General features: G+C 56.4%; 1 protein-coding gene across 2 annotated transcripts; it reads right to left on the bottom strand.

The window, feature by feature from the left end:
- Positions 1-218: 218 nt before the first annotated feature.
- STRA6 (signaling receptor and transporter of retinol STRA6) lies at positions 219-10,520 on the bottom strand. 2 transcript variants are annotated; one of them, XM_031555253.1, is made up of 18 exons: positions 10,354-10,520; positions 7,626-7,760; positions 6,653-6,731; positions 6,459-6,544; positions 6,210-6,349; positions 5,933-6,099; positions 5,664-5,789; positions 5,163-5,230; positions 4,968-5,044; positions 4,638-4,699; positions 4,230-4,410; positions 3,453-3,528; positions 3,235-3,368; positions 2,343-2,460; positions 1,861-1,962; positions 1,363-1,526; positions 1,015-1,152; positions 219-944 (listed from the first exon to the last, which is right to left on the bottom strand). In XM_031555253.1, the coding sequence occupies exons 2-18, from the start codon at positions 7,742-7,744 to the stop codon at positions 766-768; spliced, it is 2,016 nt and encodes a 671-aa protein (XP_031411113.1). In that variant the 5' UTR covers positions 7,745-7,760; positions 10,354-10,520; the 3' UTR covers positions 219-765. The 2 variants fall into 2 exon arrangements, with proteins under 2 accessions (XP_031411113.1, XP_031411114.1); XM_031555254.1 differs by having other exon boundaries at positions 7,626-7,757.
- Positions 10,521-17,372: the final 6,852 nt, after the last annotated feature.

Raw genomic sequence — 17,372 nt, 5'->3', positions numbered from 1 at the left:
ATCATCAGTTCAAGGGTGGACTCCAACACCCTGTTGTTACCCAACCACTGAGTATGACCAAACCAAGGTCCTTTTGGGGCTTAGAGCAGAGATTTGATCACGTCTCTCCATAAAGTCAAGCAGTTCCATCAGAACACCACTGTGACCATCCTGGTGTCCCCACTCTGGGTGTCCCCAGGTGTGCCACACCCTCACCAAGAGAGCAAGCACACCCCAAGTGTAGCAATGAGGTATACGATTTATTGTTCTTCCCCAGCTCAGCATGGCCCAAGGGGGCATGATGCTGTTCTATGGGCCTGGGGCTGGCTGGTCCTTGAGAACAGCTAACTTTGAGAACAATGGGATGGCAGCATGGGAGGAGACAGCCCCAGTAGGGTAAACTGGAGGATGAGAGCTATGGGAGCCCCAAACGAACTGTTCTGCAACCTCCCAGCCTAAAATGGAGCGCATGAAATGGGAAAATGAGGATGATGGGGATGGTGATGGTGGAGGGGACCTCGGTGGACTTATCTCAGAAGTGACCCTAAGAGGACTTATGGGATGGCTGAAGGGTCTAGCTTGGCTCACCAAGCCTCTGCTCCCAGCTCAGGCTTAGACTGGTGTGCCTTGACTGTGTCATCACCTCTGCATCCCGCGTGGACCCAGAGCTACAAACCAGTGCTGTCACTGCTGGAGAGGGACAGGAGTGCCCAACCTCCTCCCGTCATGGAAGGAAAGTCAACAGGAGGTGGGATGGGACAGGAGGGAAGAGGCAGGGGATGGAGGTCAGGGCTTGGGAGGGCTGAGCTGGGCTCCGTTGGCTGTGGGATCGCAGAGGGCAGTTTTTCTGCAGGCCATCAGCGAGGGGTTGTTGAGGAGGGTGTAGGCCAACCACCAGCGTGCCCGGCTCCGTTTCAATCGGCCTCCTCCTGATGATGCCTTCTTGGTGTGCATCAGCTGGAGGCCTGGAAGGAGATGACAGTGGGAGGCGTGGTCTGTGTACTGGAAGACCCTGGCCTGACTGTAGGAACTCACCTTCCTCTAAGTCCCCCGTCCGGGGCTCAGGTGGCCCCTGTGGCTTCGCAGGCTGGAGGAGCAGTAGGCAGAAGGCTCTCATCAGTGGGTGTGACTGGCTGACCTCTGTCTTCAGGTAGTGGCAGTATGCGTGGTAGCCTGGGGGACAGCCCATAAGAAAAACACAGTGGGGTCAGTGTGGTTTACTGCTGATTGATGAGCACAAGGATCCGAACCCACCCTCGGTCCCAGCAGGTGATGGAGGAGCCCTAGTGCAAGCCCTGGGAACTTAAGTGGCCCTGTGCTGCTGGAGGTCCCCATTAGAGTCGATGGAAGTCCCCATGCCAGGGCTGCCCCCCCTTGCCCTACCTGGGTCAAATGTCTCCACACCACGGTTCAGCAAGCTGATGTCCAACTGGCAGAAGTGGATGGTGTTGTAGAGGGCAGAAATAATCATCCTCCAGACCCCTGCCAGGACTCCCACCAGCACATTGATAGGAAACAGCAGATAGGTGACGATATACAGAGCTCGTCTGTGGATGAGAAAGGAGGGATAAGGAACACAAAGAGCCTAGGACAGGGAACACAGCCCTTCCCTACCAGAGGAAGCTGCCAAAATAAACCTCCCACCCTTCTCTCCCTCCCTGGCCAACACCATCCCTGACTGACATGGCTCCATCCCACAGAAAGATGTGAACGCCCTTCTGGTGTGTGGTCAGGACTTAAAGATTTGCCTCCAGCACAAGTAGGGTCTCTATTTTGCCTTAAAAGGAGCATGAGTCTGGGGCTTTGGGGTAGAGGACACATGGCAACCCAAGAGCCCACATCACTGGGCAGCTCTGCCCCATAGAGCTCACATGCCCGTACCTGTTGGTCAGCTCTTTCCGCAGGGGATGCTGCTCCAGGAACTGGTAATGAGCAGCCACGTTCTGCACGATGACAGCCACCACCAGGGTCAGCCAGAAGGGCCTGGCAGGAAGAAAAGGTGATTCTATGATTGCAAGGATCCGTAAAGTCATCCAGTCTATCATGCCTGTGACCGTTCTAGACCTAGTCACTCAGTGTGACATCTACCATTTTCCAGAGCACCTCCCAGGATGGTGACCCCACCACCTCCCTGGGCAGCCTGTGCCAATGCATTACCACTCTTTCTGAGAAGTATGTCCCAATATCCAACCTGAACCTCCCTGGCCCAACCTGAGGCCATCACTTCTCGAAGCCATCCTCCCAAAGGTTGGAAGGTGGGAGGGGAGACCATCCCCATAGCCCAGGATGCCCCGTGGCCAGTCACCCCATAACTCATTATGAGCTTGGCTGTGGCACCCAGCTGGGTTGTCCCTAGCGCTCACCACATGTTCTGCACGATTTTGAAGAGGTATGAGCTTGTGCCAGACTGCAGCGGGATGATGACAAGGAAGGTGAAGGCAGCAAAGCAGATGAAGAAAATCACTTGCTGGAGGAGGAGACCTGGGAGGGAGGCAAGGGGGAAAGTAGCTGTCACGGGGAAGGGAGGAGAAATGGTCCTTGTTCTCCTTCCCACCCCTGCGCTTGTTTCTGAGCACGCCTTTCACTTTAATCCCATAATAAGCACGAGCCGTCCCTGCCTCCCCCGCTCCGCGCACAATGCTCTGTGCGGGATCTAATTACAAGTTCAGCCTCTCTTATCGCGCCCTGCTTTATCCCCACGGAGAGGAGCCATCTCCAGGGGCTGCGGCTGTGATGCCTCATCATAAAATCAGCCCGAGCTGTGATTTCTAATCATAAATCACGCCGAGAGCGGCGGCGGCTGCGGCTCCCCGCGCCATCGGATACCGCGCTCCACCTTGAGTGCTCTGCTTTGCAGCTGGGAAATAGGGCTTTAAGGCATCGCACCGGGCTGAGCCTGGGCAGGATTTCTGTCCCATCTCACACCCCTTGGCACAGACTTTGGGAGGCGATGGCTAGGACCAAAGGAGACAGACAGGCCTTTGCATGAGATGCCGCGACTGCTTCGCAGATCAAAATATCTGGGCTGGAGCCAAGGCGGCTCTCACTCCCCCTCCTCCAGACCCCTCTTTTCTCCCACCATTTGGTCCTCCCCGCAGAAGGACAGATTGTGTTGAGGGAATAGATGAACAAAAGCCCCAGAGTTTTGCAAAACGGGGCCAAAAAAGGGGATTAGAGCAGCTTGAATATGAAATTCCCTCTTGGAAATGGGGTTCACCACTTCCTCCCACCCCATAGCCCCCCAGAAACACGTACCCAGGCAGGCAAAAGCTGTCTGGAAACTGGCAAAGCTCATCCAGCAGACAACGGCTTGTCGGGATGGGCGGAGGATGTGGGCTTTGTAGAAGACATCGAGCACAGCCCCTTGGTACAGTACCTTCAGGTTGCTCCTGCAGGGGAGAGAAGCCAGTGCTGGACTGGGGGACGAGGACAGGGACATGGCATGGGTGATGGAGGGGGGCACGGGGCCCTACCTGTGCATCACCAGCGTCCTCAGCAGCATGGCGAGGGTCATAAGACAGCACAGCACCAGCGAGCACACATAGCACACTGCAGGGAGAAGACAAGGAGCTGGGCTTTGTCCCTAAGGGAGCAGGGCTTTGTCCCTAAAAGGCTGCAGGCATTTCCCTGAGAGCATTACGCAGCAATAGGTGCTGGTGCTGTGTGGATGGATCCCCAAGCAGTGCACCTTGCCTCAGTTTTCCTCTCCATCCCTTTTGCAATATGAGGGGAAGCTTTTTTTTTATCCCCTAGGAAGGCAAGAGGATAACATTCCCCAAGCAAATTAGAAGGGGTATGATCACCAGGTTAGCTCCCTGCTGGGGCAACAAGCGAGTCATACGGAGCCTGGTGAGATGCTGTGCAGTGGGAAGCAAGAAAGGAGAAGGGGCTCTGCTTGGAAAGATGGAAATGGCAGGGAAACAAAGGTTAAGAGGATGAGAGAGGCTTGGCGATTCTGGAAAAGTCACCAAAATGCCCCATGGGGGGAGGGGGCACCCTGCCAGCCCCACGCAGGGCTTTCAATTATCAGGTGCCCACTCAGCAGCAGGGGCCGAGGAGCCATCTGCTCGATTCCAGCACATCTTCAAACCTGTCCAAGGAGCAGCATCTGCAATGCGGTGCTTGGGCAGGCAGCAGCTGCTCGGGAGCCCTGGCACGGCACCAGGCTCAGGCACGAGCTGTGTCTCCTCTTTCCAGGAGGATGGATCTGGGTTTGAGACTTTCAAAACTTGGGGATGCTCCCCACTCACCTTCCAGCGACCACAGGTAGTGCTTGACGGTGCTGAGTTCCTTCTCCATGTCCCCCGGCATGCCTGGGTTCTCTGAGGGCACCAGCCCAAACTGCACCAGCAGCACCACCACGTCCTTTGTCATGCCTGCTCGCACGATTTGGATGGTGGGGACAAAGGCCACCAGCAGCAGCAGGGCCACCTGCAAAGGAGCAATGCAACATGAGCCATTGCGTTGGCTTAAAGACTTAAGGGTGGCTGAGCCCAGTGAGACAAGTGCTGGGGACCGAGGCTGAGCCAAGGGATGGTAATACCTCGAGGCACGCTAATACCATCCCCAAAGCCAAACTGCCCCGATGGCACATGGCAGAGGTCCCCTTGCCCCGTTGAGGACGTGGCCTCTGCATGCTACTGGGCCACCCCTGTCACCTGGTAGACAGCAATGACTGAAGTGGTCATGGACAGAACAAGCTTCAGCGGGAGCTGGAAACCTGCAAATGGGAAAACCAGCTGTGAATTGAGGTTTTCCTTCCTGCAAACCCCTAAATGTTCCCACAGCAGCAGCCCTACTCCATCCTATGCTCCATGAGGGTCCCAGCCCCCAGTTCCTCCACCCCAAACTGCAACAGTTTGTGCGCGTGCCAGGAGGCAGCTGCTGTGGCACAGATGCTTTGGGGCTGGTGCCAGGGAAGGCATTTGCTATCCCTGGGGAAGGCAGACTGTTTGCTGAGCTTCTGTTGCACAAGGAGCGCGCCCTACCTTCCTCTGGAGCGTAGATGTAGGAGCACAGATAGACACGGAGCCGGGACAGGAAGCTCTCCTCTAGCTTTGGGGTACTGCAGGAGGAAGAAGGTGGTGACAAGAGTGGCTTGTATTTTATTTTACTCTTAAAACCAGGGCTACGGGGCTATTTCTGCCCCACTGATGCTGTCCCCATCCTCAGGCTGCCCTTACCTCCCCTTCTGCAGCCGCCTGGACAGCACAGCCTTGAGGTACTTCTTGTAATAGCCTCTCCCTGTAACCTTCAGCAGAGCAGCAGTAAGTCGCCCGCTCCCCCCCAGCCAGCCCACACTGGGGTCACTTCAGTCCATGCTGGGGCCAAGTGCTGTTTTTGAAGGTTTTCTCCTCTCCTTCACCCAACAAAGCCCAGCATTTCCAAAAGGGCTGAGGATTACTGCTGCCTGCCGGGAACACAAGGCGACCCCAGTCCGGCCTGAATGGGACCCATTGATGCCGTAAGCCTCTTGTACTAAGGAGTTTACTCCAAAGATGGATTTTCCCCTCTTCAAATCCACCAAGATAAACAGAGCTACAGCCCATGCATGCAATGCTGCCTTCAGAGGGCCAGCAGGCTGCTGGGAACCACACTGGGAACAGTGGAACACCCCAATTTTAGCAGTCCCAAAACTACATGGGACTCCCCTGTGTTCCCACCACCTCATAGACCTTCATTACCTCCTTGTTTGAGGTCTCCTCCTTTCCTGTGAAGCTCCTGATCAGCAGGGCTGGATACCACAGACTTAAGACCATGAGGCAGAGGATGATGGGGACGTAAGAGAGTGTGGAGTAATACCTATATATCTGGAGACAAGCAGAACTGTCACAGTTCGGACACCACCAAGCCTAGGGTCTCAACCTGAGCGCTAACATCTCAATGCCACCTCTTCAGGGAGGTGACAAAGCCACACCAGCCTGCCCTGATGGTGGGACGTTATCATGTGTACCTTTGGTGACTGGGGACAGTCCACCTTCTGCCAGACATGGACCACACAGTGGCACCAAGAGAGCAGGCAGCCCAGCAGGTAGCTGGCCCTGTGTCCCACCGTGGCACAGGCAGCCAAGGGGTAGTAGAAGGCAGGGTAGTAGAGCAAAGCCAGGATCTTCCAGTACTCTGCATGGGAGGGGGAGCAGAGGGGACAGGAGCCCTCAGTAGGGACCAGATTGAACGGGTTGCCCAGAGGGCTGCACGGCTCCATGAGGCTGGGATGGAGCCTGCCTTACCCCGGCTGTGCTGGGAGGAGTGGGTGATGAGTGGAAGAGGGTCGGCATCCAGCACCAGCACACACAGTGAGGAGAAGAGGATGCCAAACACCGCGGCCATCAGCCCTCTGTTGCCTTCCTCCTCCAGGAAGTTAGCTGGGCTGTGAGGTGGAAACAAGCCTGGCATCTCATCGCTTGGCATATGGCAGCCCACAGCTGGCTTGTTCCACGCCAACTGGGCAGGGTGATGGGGATGCTGGGACACGGTACCTGAGCAGCCCAGGGATGCCATTCCAGCAGTCGCGGTGGAGACGCCTGCGTTTCACCAGCAAGGACAAGCCCAGCAGCACGGCCAGCTGCCAGGAGAGGGAAACCACACTGATATCCACACAGAACCATTTAGGAGCAGGTTGTGCATGGCCCGAACAAAGCAGGTGGCTCACCATCCCAGCATGGGTACTTACGGAGATGGGTGCCATACAGGTGTGGTACAGCCTGGGGGAAACGGTAGGGTTGCAGTCTGGGATGGTACTGGGAAACATGCTGAAGAAAGGAGAAAAATAATTGGGGTTGTACCGTGTCCTGAAAGGAAGATAAGTGAGGTGATGTTCCATGCGTGCACAGACGGCAGCAGCAGCACAGAACCTTCAAGGAGCATGGCCACACGGCCCTGATAGTGGGGCTGAGGTCACCCCTGAGAGATGCGTTTTACGGTTGAGCTCAAGAGATAAGAGCAGGGAGTGGCCCTGCAGGCACACATGCTCTCCCGGACCTCGTGCTCCCCTTTAGGATTTGTTCAGGCAGCAAATGTCCCAAGTTATCCCACCCGCCAAGGAAGGCTTTAAGGACAGGCTGCTGCCAGTAGAGCTCTGTGGTTTCTGCTTTCTCCCTCTGCTAACAGCTGTCCTTGGATAGACCAGACAGTTCCTGCTGTCCCCAGATATTGCAGCTCTGAGAGCAGCTCCAGCTCCAAAACAGTTGGGTTTCACCAGCACCAGATCCTGAGCTTTTGGGGTCTGCATTGAATGCAGCATCATCAGGGGACACTGCCATGCTGCCTGCATGCCCTCAGCACCAGGGGACATTGAGAAGGAAAGAGCCAACACCCTGAAGTTTTCTATCAGGGCTGTGAGCACACAAGGGCTGGGCAAGGAGATCTCAGAGGTTGCACAATGCAGAAGATTAAGGACCCTATGGCAATGGCCAGGCTTGTCCCCATCAGGCTCTCCTGCTTGGGATTAGATACATCAACAGAGGGACAAGAGGTGCTGATGGGTGCACCCAGGCCAGGTGGGACAGCTCAGGTTAAACTGCTCAGAGAATGCTTTGTTACAGAGCGGATCGCCAGGATGGTGGAACCCTTCATGCAATGAGCTGTGTCCATCCGTGAGGACAAGAGGAGGAGGTGGCACCCGCCCGGGGACACGCAGCACTTACTCATCCTGCGGTGCAGCTGGCTCTGCTGTCTCATAGATGTACCAGTCGGACACCAGGTCATCCCCAAAGCTGTCATCCAGCAGCGAGCTGTGTGCAGCCCCAGAGATGTTGGCTGCCATGAGCGCCTTTTTCCTACTGACCCAAGGGAGAGGCAGAGAGGTGGGCTTGGGGAAAGTCCCCTTGAGAATACAGGGCTGGAAGCAAGCAGCCCAGGGGCTTTATTCTGTCAGGGCACTCCCACCCATCCCCACCTTCGCTGCTGGGATGCTGATAGAGCCACAGCCTTTGTTTGGGTTGCTTCACAGCGGCTACGTGAAGGGCTGCAGAACCAGAGCAAGGGTCACGTTCAGGGGGTGTGGGTGAAGCAGGAAAGAACTGGGTGAGTGGCTCGTGTCCCCTGTGTCCCTTTGCCACCAGGTGCTTGGAGCCCCAGCACCTGCCCCTGGCCAAAGCGAGCTCATCTCACAGCAGTTAGGGGTGGCTTGTCCTGGTGCCAAACACAAGATTTTGTTCCTGCTTCCCTCTGCTGTTTTCCTCTTTCGCACAGCACTGATGACTTTGGCCCAACAGCCCCACGCCCTCTCTCACTGTCTTGCAGCTCTGTGACTCAGCTCATGGCCGTCACAAATACAGTCTTCCCTGTGCCCCAGGGACAATGAGCCCGTAGCGGGGCAGGAAAGCACCCAAAGAGATGAAAGACACTCTATCAGCAGATCTGAAGGAAGCCTTCCCTTCCCCAGGGGCTTCACCCCTAGAGAAGTATCCAACACTGTCCCCATGTGTCAGCCCAGGTCTCAGGGATGTCACCAAACCGACCATGAAGCTGAGAGCTGCTCCACGGGGACTCCTGACACACTACTCAGTGGCTCCAAAGGTGTGGGTTGATATTCCCTTAGTGCTTCCCCTCCTCTCTGGGTGAGGGTCCCACTCCCCACAGGGGTCTTGGGTTGTCAGAGCCCACCCCAGAGCATCGACTCCCCTGCCATCCCTTGGTTTTGCCTGCATGGGCAAGCGGCTCTGACCTCATCACCCAGGAATGTAGCACTCCTAAAAGAGGTAGAAGGAGCCCATAAAGCACACAAACGTCTCACAAGACCCAGGAGACTCTTTCCTCTCCTGGAGGATCCCTTCCCGCAGAGTGAAGGCACTGCAGCCTTCGGGTGAAAGCTCTCACCCCAGATGGTCCAAATGGCACTGCCCATGCCCCTCTCACCACCCCACTGAGCCATCCCCAAGCTCATCCTCCCACCAGCAGGGTGACAGCAGCTCAGCCACCTTTGGTGACAAAAGGGTGCCAAGAGGAAGCAGCCTCAGAGGCGCTGCCACCATGGGATGGGCAAAGCTAAGCATGCCAAAATCCCACCCCACCAGCTCTCTTCTACCCGAAACCTGATCCCTTTGCTCCTCCACCTAACCCCTGCCCAAACAAGCTGGGCCTTTGATCGCGGCAGCATCGCAGGGATTGATGGCTTCAATAAAGCTCCTTCATATTCTTCATTTCCCACCATCCATCACTCTCCGGGGAGCTTTTGCATCCCACCGCTATGAATTAAACGGGGGGGGGTGGGGGGGTGACGAAGCCGTAAGGGAATTCCCCCCCCCAGCCCCCTTCCCTCCTCCTTTCGGGGATAATGGCGATGCCTTGTGTACAGCTTTTAATAAAAATGATAAAGATCTCGTTTCACAATTGTTCAGGGAGCGCTTGGGCCGGGGGGGAGTTGTTTAAGCGAGATCTCCTCTAATTCAATTGCTGAGTGAGAGCGACTGGAGGAGCTGCGTGTCCCCGTGGGGAGGTGGGCCTGAGGACACCCAACAGGGACATCTAAGGAAGATGCTGGGTCCTACGGGGGGATTTAGCAGCTGCCAGAGCTGCTCGAAGACTTTAATCCTCTTTCTGGAATAGGGCAGCTTTTCCTCACCGCTGTTTTTTATGAGTTTCCCAACTTGTGGACACTGAGGGGTTTGATGGATGAAGGCTGGAGCCTGCGGGAAGCCCCCGCTCAGCTCCCATGTCCGAGAAGTATGGGGTTGAGTCAGTCCTCTTTAAGGTCACTGAGGACACCCTGACACACATCCTCATCCTCCCTGGAAAGCCCCCATGGGGCAGGGGGAGGGCAGGGGGCCGTGCCAGCAGTGAGGCACAGATGGGGGTCTGCAGAGATGGTTTTCCATCCCAACGCTTGGCACAAAGCCAGCCACGTGTAACAGGTCCCAAAATCCAACAGGTCCCAAATCCACTTCTGCTGACCCCCGCCACCCCAGTGGGACTCCCCAGCTCTGTGCACCCCTTTTATCCATGGGCTGACCCACCTTGGAGATCACCAGCATGCTCACCAACGACCCAAATTTTAGAAGAAAAGGCAGTTCAGCACAGAAGCAGATTGGGCTTTTGGGGGTTATTTTTAAGCTCCTGCCCTTCTTTGCTTTGAAACCCCGCAGGCACAGCAGCACCTGCTGCACTCAGCTCCTGCAGGGAGCAGCGGAGAGGAAAAGCTGTGGGTTTGCAGCAAAGCACTCTGCAGCAGCACCTTGGGGGGGGAGGGAGGAATCAGGGCAAAGCCCCCCAAACCCTGCTGATGGGTGTGAAATCTTGGCTTTAAGGCCACCAAAAGGATTTGGTCTCCTTACGCGAACACTCACACGTGAGTTCTCAGCTCAGACGGATTCACCCCCCACCTCAAGCACCCAAACTTTGCCAAAACAACAAGAGAGGAGCCCCCAGAGTTACCTGCTCCCGACCTGTGGCTCGGCTGGAGGACGGGCACAGCTGTGCAGGGCTCAGAGCATCAGCACGGCGCGGCAGCAGCCATACGATCCCGCAGACAAAGTTCAGCACACCGGCGAGGCGGCGGCAGCGTCGGGAACTTTATCCCCTCCATGGCGAGGAGGCCTTGGCTCGGGGCCACCCTGGGGTTTAGGAAATGAAAAGCAACCAACCCCGTGCCGCGCTCTCCCCTTTGATTACCCGGGGAGGGGAGGCAGCAGAACCAACCTCCTTCATCCCCCAGCCTCCTTCATCCCCCCTGCCCCTGTGCTGGTGGCCTGGGGGGGCAATGAGAGCACAATGGGCCCCCGCACTGTGCCAGCCCACCCAAGATGCTGCAGACATCCCTGTTTTCTGCAGGCGTCCTCCCGGGGGCTGCCCAAGGGCTGGACGCTGTGCAATCCTCCTTTGTGTTGGGGCTGGAAATGGGTAGTGTGGGATTGGGGTAAGGACTGGGATGGGTGGCCCCAGGTGCCACCAGCACGAGGTGACAGTCCCAGAGTTCCCACCGGAACGTTTGTTGCATTCCAGCACAGCAATGAGGGGTCCTTGAACACCTCACTTTGGAGAAAAGTGGGATTTGGGTCATCCCTTTCTTTCCTCCTCATCAAACCTGTGCTCCCCATGTTCCCCAGGAGCCACCAAGCTCACGGCACAGCAACTCACAGCACCCCAATAACCCCGGCATGTGACAAGGGAGCAAAGGGAAAATTAATCAGCGTGGAGGATTCTGCTTAATTTTTAGCCAAAGCCTCGTGGCCAGGCTCAAAGAGCCAAGAGTCCCCCCCCCCTACACACCCTCGGGGTTGTTATGAGCAGTACCACGGGGGCTTGCCGTGCCCCATGCACCTGCTCACTGTCCCCCTCCGTGCTGCTGTGGGATGATGGAAGCTGCACGTGCGCCTCCGGTGCAGCTGGGAAATGCTGCCTGAGTAAACTGTGCCTTGGGTGAAATTACGGGAAAATTGCTCTTTGATGGTGCTGCCATCATTAGAGGTGCCTCGGTAATGTGTTTGCACAAGGCAGGGAGGAAATTAGGCAGGCTGATTAGGGCAACAGGCAGAGATGTCTCATTTCCATGCCTTGTTGCTGCATTAAACCCTACCCAGCACCTGAGACCCCCAAATCCTGCCCCATTCCCAACCCCTTCCCCAGGATGCGCACTGGAACGCATGCAATGGGGTTGTTTAGGGTGTCAGCATGACAAGCCCAAACCCCAACATTGTTTTTCTTTTTCCCTAAATGAAGAGGAAAAAAGTAAATAATATACAAAAGCACCTCCAAAGAGGTCCATGGAGGCAGCGATTTGGGGTTGGCACCCCACAGGTGCCTGCTTTCCCATCAAATAAGCAAAACCTTCAGTCCCAGAGTCCCACGCACTGCTGAATCCCCTGCCCGCTCCCCAGAAGGATAACCGTGTTGTTTCAAGCTTGAAGAGCTGGAATGCAGTTTTTTGTATGGATGGACGGGCTGTCTAGGAGAAGGGCCATCTGCTAGCATGGCCCCGGCTCATGTTTCACTGGAAGCATCCCGAAGGCTGTGGGAACACACTATTTTCAGCAGGGATCGGGGAATGTGATGTGACAGGGCTGGGGGCTCAGAGAGGCTGTTCCAGCTCCCTGCCCAGCACCCTGTGAGCTTGATCCCAAAATACCCTCAGTGGGCTGAGCACTTCTGTATGGGAAGAGCAGCTCTTGTGATGGTGAGCAGAAGGAGAGCAGCTTAGAGGGAAAGCATCTCCCCCAAATGCTCCCATCCCACTTGCAGAAAGCTTCCAGCCTTAAACCGCAGTCCAGATGCAAGTCTGGGCACCTCTCATCCCTTGTTCTCACCCCATTCCCTTCCCTTGGATCACACAACCCAATGGGGAGTCACTTCCATGCACAACCTTACCTTGGGGATGAGCCAAGAGGCAGCCACACGTTTGGCACCCGGGTTTCATTGCCGTGGGGTCCAAGAATCAGGAGGAGCAGGGTTGTCTCACAGGATCTGGTGGGTTCCCATTCACCTGTCCTAGGGTTTGCAGGGCAAAGGGCTGGAGGAGCACTCCATACCAGCACACCCAGCTCAGCTGTACAGGCAGCATCACCCTGGATATCCTGGGCTGTTTGCTGGAAGGCAGCCACCGCTTGGCAGTTACCTGGTTGCCTTACAAACAAACCAGAGCTCAGAGCCTCCGTCCTTGCACAGAGAGGGAAAGGAAAGCTCTCAGCATCTCCCCACAGCACCAAGGGCAAGGATTCTTCTTTCACTGCATCGCCTTTGAAAGCTGCCTGCCAAGATGTGAAGCCTACACATACCCAGGGGCACCCCCAGGCATTTTTCAGCTGGAAAGAGGTGGGAGTGCCAGCAGAGCCTATTCTGCTCTGACAGCAGAACCCAGGGCTCGCTGCAGGGCTCTGGGAGCTCCCTGCCATCAGGATCCCCATCTCCATGGCTGGAGAGCCCCGCATTCCTGCCAGCCTGCAGCGCTGGCGGCTCCGAGCTGAGGACAAGGTGCTGGATTTTGAGTTTGAGGTGCTGAGCGCCCAGTTCAACCGGTGTGGTCGCTATGCCCTGAGGCTCTCCGTGGAGAACCCACTGCTGAGGGACAGTGGGGACAGTGTCCGACTGCGCATTGGGGATGGGGACAGTGTGATCACCAGTAGCGGCACCACTGACACCGTGCTGCAGGGTCACCTGGGGGAGATCTGTGCCTTCCAGAGGAAGAAGTTCACCTTCACCCTGCCCAGAGGTGAGATGCTGGATGCCATGGGGATGGGCTTATATAGTAGGAGACCCTACAGTGCCCCTGCTTCAGGGATGGGCTCATGGCAAAGGGAGTCCCACAGTATCCTCTGCTCCAGGGATGGGCTTGTGGCAAAGAGGGACCCCAGGCTTGGAAACCTACCCCTTAGCATGCCCTTAGCTTTGCTCCTGCAGCAAAATGTTGAGCCTGAGTTGGTCTCCAAAGCACCTGAGCGGGTTACTGCGTTGGTGGCATGGAAGGGACAGCAAGGCTTGACCCAGCACTCCCGTCAGGTTACTGCAAGAACGACAAGAACCACGACGTGCGGCTCCGCATCGAAGCCTTGCACTGCCCTGGGACCCTACTGAGGAGGAAGAGGGTGGGTGAAGCCTTCTTTGCGATCTATCCCCGTCCTGACCAGCCACGGGTGAAGCTCCTGGCAGGGCAAGATGAGGACTGGTACCGCTACAGCGCAGTGCTGGCCCTGCTGCGGGCAGGCAGTGAGCAGCCAGCCATGCACTGCGGCCGCCTGGCCTTCATTGCTGCCCTGCATGAGCACCGGCCACCTGCCCTGGTGTCTCCAACACCATCACCCCACGCCCAGGAGAGGGGACACCGAGCAGCAAGCACAGCCCTGTCACCTGCATCCCCAGCCAGGCCACCTCCCGGCGTCCCCTTGCACTCACCTGAGTCTGCCTACCACTCACTGCTCACTGAGGTAGGGAGCAAGGGGGAATACGTGGGGTTGGGGCAGGTCCTATGGGGGTGGGAGCCCAGCCCACAGCAGTGGGTTGGAACTTGATGATCTCTGAGGTTCCTTCCAACCCAAGCCATTCTATGATTCCCCAGCTCAGCTCATTTCACCCTATTTCCCTCCCAAGCATAGCAGGGCTATGACCACCTTAGCCCACCCCGAATCCCCTCACTCCCCCGGGCAGCCCCTGAAGCACTACCCCATGGAAGCAGAAACCCTATATCCCCACCCCTCCCTGCCCTGCCCTGGCAGGCTGGGAGCACCTGGTTTCCATCAGCTGCAGCTGGAGCTCTGGGAGAGCTTGGTAATAGGAGGAATTTATTGCATAATGGTTATTATTGTTATTTTTATAAGGTTTGGTCTATGAGGGCTATGAGGAGGTGTGGGAGGGGTAGAGGAGGATGATTAAATCTGAAAGAATGGGTTCTAGAGTGACTCTGTCTGTGTGGGGGTGCCCCTACAAGTCCTCTCCTCACCTGTAGATGCCACAGACTGACCCTGTGCTCAGCTCCTCCCTGGATCTGCGGGGTGACTCCATGGGTGAGCAGCCTTCCTCTTCCTCCTCTTCTTCTTTGGGGCCACCACTGAGCTTCCACCTCTCCTCACCAGAATCCAGCCTTGACCCAAGCCCACGGCCAGTACAGGTTAGTGCAGGGCATGGAGGAGATGCCATGGAGGAGACCTTGGATTGGGGTGCTGGGGCCATGGAAATGGGAGAACAGGGCACCAAACTTTGGGATTTTAGCCCCAAAACGCAGCTCTGTGGTTGGAGGAGCCAGGCATGGTGTCAGTGAGTAAAACACTGACCACTGGCATGTGCGCCTGTAAATCTTGAACACTTCATCTCCCAGCTCAGATGGAGACTTCTGGAAACTGTCAGCATTAGCAAAGCAGCAGGCTGCCCTTCTACGGCGTGCTGCTAAAAGCTGTGCAAACAAAGGGAAGCGGATGGGCCCTGCCCATGGGGCATCCCGCTGGGAGCACATCTCTGCTCACACCTGTGAAAACATCTCTCGTGGAAGCTGAGATGCAGATGGGGCCAAGTCTTGTGCTCTGGGGTCCTCCCAGCACTCCGCTTGCATCCCAAGGCTGTCCCAAAGGCTGTCTCATGGCAGTCCCAATGGCAGTCCCAAAGGATGTTCCCATGGCTGTTCCAAAATCCCAAAACCTTGGCCTCCCAATTAGTGGAATATTTACTGGGCAGAACCCGTGATTAGTGAGGCTTGATTGAGTTTGCTCAGCACATGTCTAGACAGAAAAGGTGATGGCGATCGATAGGGGTGGGAGCGGGATGGGGGCTTGAGGAAGCCCCGATGCAATCCCCCCTCACTGCGGGGCCCCTGGGGGGAATGCAGCACTCGGCAACGATCAATCACCTGCTGCTGATGTCAGCATGCAGGCATTTGCCGAGATGGGTTTTATTTAAAAATTAGAAGCTGAGAGGCGGGGGAGAGCTGACTGCTGGGAGGGGATGAGGTGATGCTGGAGCCCTCTGCTTGTTGTGGGGTGAGGGGGGACATGGCCTTGCATAGTGTCTCAGTTTCCCCTTGAGATCATTCTTGTGGCAGGGCTGAGTGTTTTGGGCAGAAGGGAGCTGGGGGGTGTATGGAAAGGAGAGTGCATTGTTGGTGTCCTCATCACGCAGAGAAGCTGATGTATGGGCACTGAGCTCCTCCCAAAAGGCCAAGGCAAGGCGATAACAATTTTCTCATCTCCCCTCAACCTGTGGCTAATGTATTCCTCGGCACGAAGTGAGAGGCTCTGCTGCCTGCTCAGGCACCTCGAGCACGTTGCAGAGCCAGACGGTCCCTAATTGTCCCAGGGTTTGGGCACGGCACCTCGCAGCTCGCTGCACGCTCCCAGCCTGGCCATTTCCAGCCACCCATGTGGCATGTGCTCAATGCCATGGGCGAGCGGTTGGGCTGGGTGAGTACAAATCCCACAGCATCACCCCCAGGGATGCCTCCTCCCACCCAGGCATGGGGAGATGCCAGCTTTTGGAGCTCTCCTTGGCAGACAGAGCTGGTTGCCAGCCCACAAAGGTGTGTGTTGCCAGGCCAGCTGGCAGCCGGGCACCCATCCTGCCACAGCAATCTGTTGCTTTCAGGGCACGGGGATCACAGCCCTCTCTCCCCATGCATATGGCCACTGGGAGCTGCTTTAGGGGCTGCAGCTGGGTCATTTTTGCCCACCTAATGGCAAGGTTCCTGGGATGTGGATGTGCACGCCATGTGCCCCACCTCGCTGAGCGATGGATGAAAGCTTTCCTCCCCGATAAAAGCTTCTGTCTTCCCCTCACCGGGGCTGAGCTCTCTGTTAGTGGGTGATGGATGGCACGTGTCTCCCGTCTGTGCCCCGGCCACCTTGTGTCACTCATCGTGGTGACAGCCAGGGTCATCCCACCTCCGGGCTGAAGAGAAGGGCCGCGAGCTGCTCCATTCACTGGAAACCCAATGAGGCTGAAAAAACAAACTTTGCCGGCAGGGCGATGAATGACGCCGCTCCGGCGAGCAATTTGTCGGCCTTTGAAAGGCTGTCAGGATGATGGGTTCATCAGGGACTTCACAGGCATCCTCTGGAGGCTCTGCGTCCCACACCTTGCATCATGTGTCCAGCATCCCACACCCAGCATTCCGTATCCCACACACACAACATCCCATGCTCAACATCCCTTGTTGAGCATCCCATGCCCTGCGTCCTGCTCCTTTGAGAGGCACCAGAAGGGAAGTTAAGGTTGAGATGACCACGATGCCGACATCAAGTCACCCTCCTTGCATTGCCTTTGTCCTCTGACAATGGATTTTTCCCCAGTAATAAGCAGTCTCCCTAAGCTCTGGGCATAGCAAGGCTCTGGGTCTCCCACCCCGGGGAGCCTCAGGGTTGACCCCTCGTCTCCAAAACGGGCTTTGAAGCATGGAAGGGGGGAGATTTGCTGTTTCCTAGATGGCATGGAAATCATACATTGGGATGCTGGAGCTGCTGGGGGGAATTTCTTGGTCCCAGTACCCTGTTTGCATTTATAGAGATTGAGATGAGGTCAGGAATCTGGTACGAGCAGAGCAGCAATATGTGTTTTCCCAGCTAAAATGGAGCAAAGAGCTCAAGGCAGGGGCTCAGTGGGGATCAAGGGCATGTGATTCGCTCATCTCCAAGCAGGGACCCTTTGGGAAGTGCCTCGCATCGACGTGCGGAGCGAGAGGTGTCTGCCAGCACTAATTCCTGCAATTTCAGTCATCGTGTCCCTTTAAGTGTCAAAGCGTCTGCCTTTCTGAGAAAAGCAAATGGGGTTAAAGAGAAAAAAATTGCTCTGCTTTAAGAGGAAGGGGGAAGGAAATCGCACGCGTGGCACTGACAAATATAGAGAGTGTAAAGCTCCCCTAATGGAGCGGGAGGGAGGCTGGGCTGCCAGCACGCTCATTATGTGCCAGGTGAATTGGGAGTTGTGCTGCAGGAATGGAACCAAATGGCTTCGGCAAACGTTGGCCCATAGGGATCCCCCCC

The sequence above is a fragment of the Meleagris gallopavo genome, chromosome 12 (assembly GCF_000146605.3).
Source record: "Meleagris gallopavo isolate NT-WF06-2002-E0010 breed Aviagen turkey brand Nicholas breeding stock chromosome 12, Turkey_5.1, whole genome shotgun sequence".
NCBI classification, from domain to species: Eukaryota; Metazoa; Chordata; class Aves; order Galliformes; family Phasianidae; genus Meleagris; species Meleagris gallopavo.
Note: the sequence above shows the minus strand (reverse complement) of the source record. Positions and strands in the feature narration are given on the sequence as shown.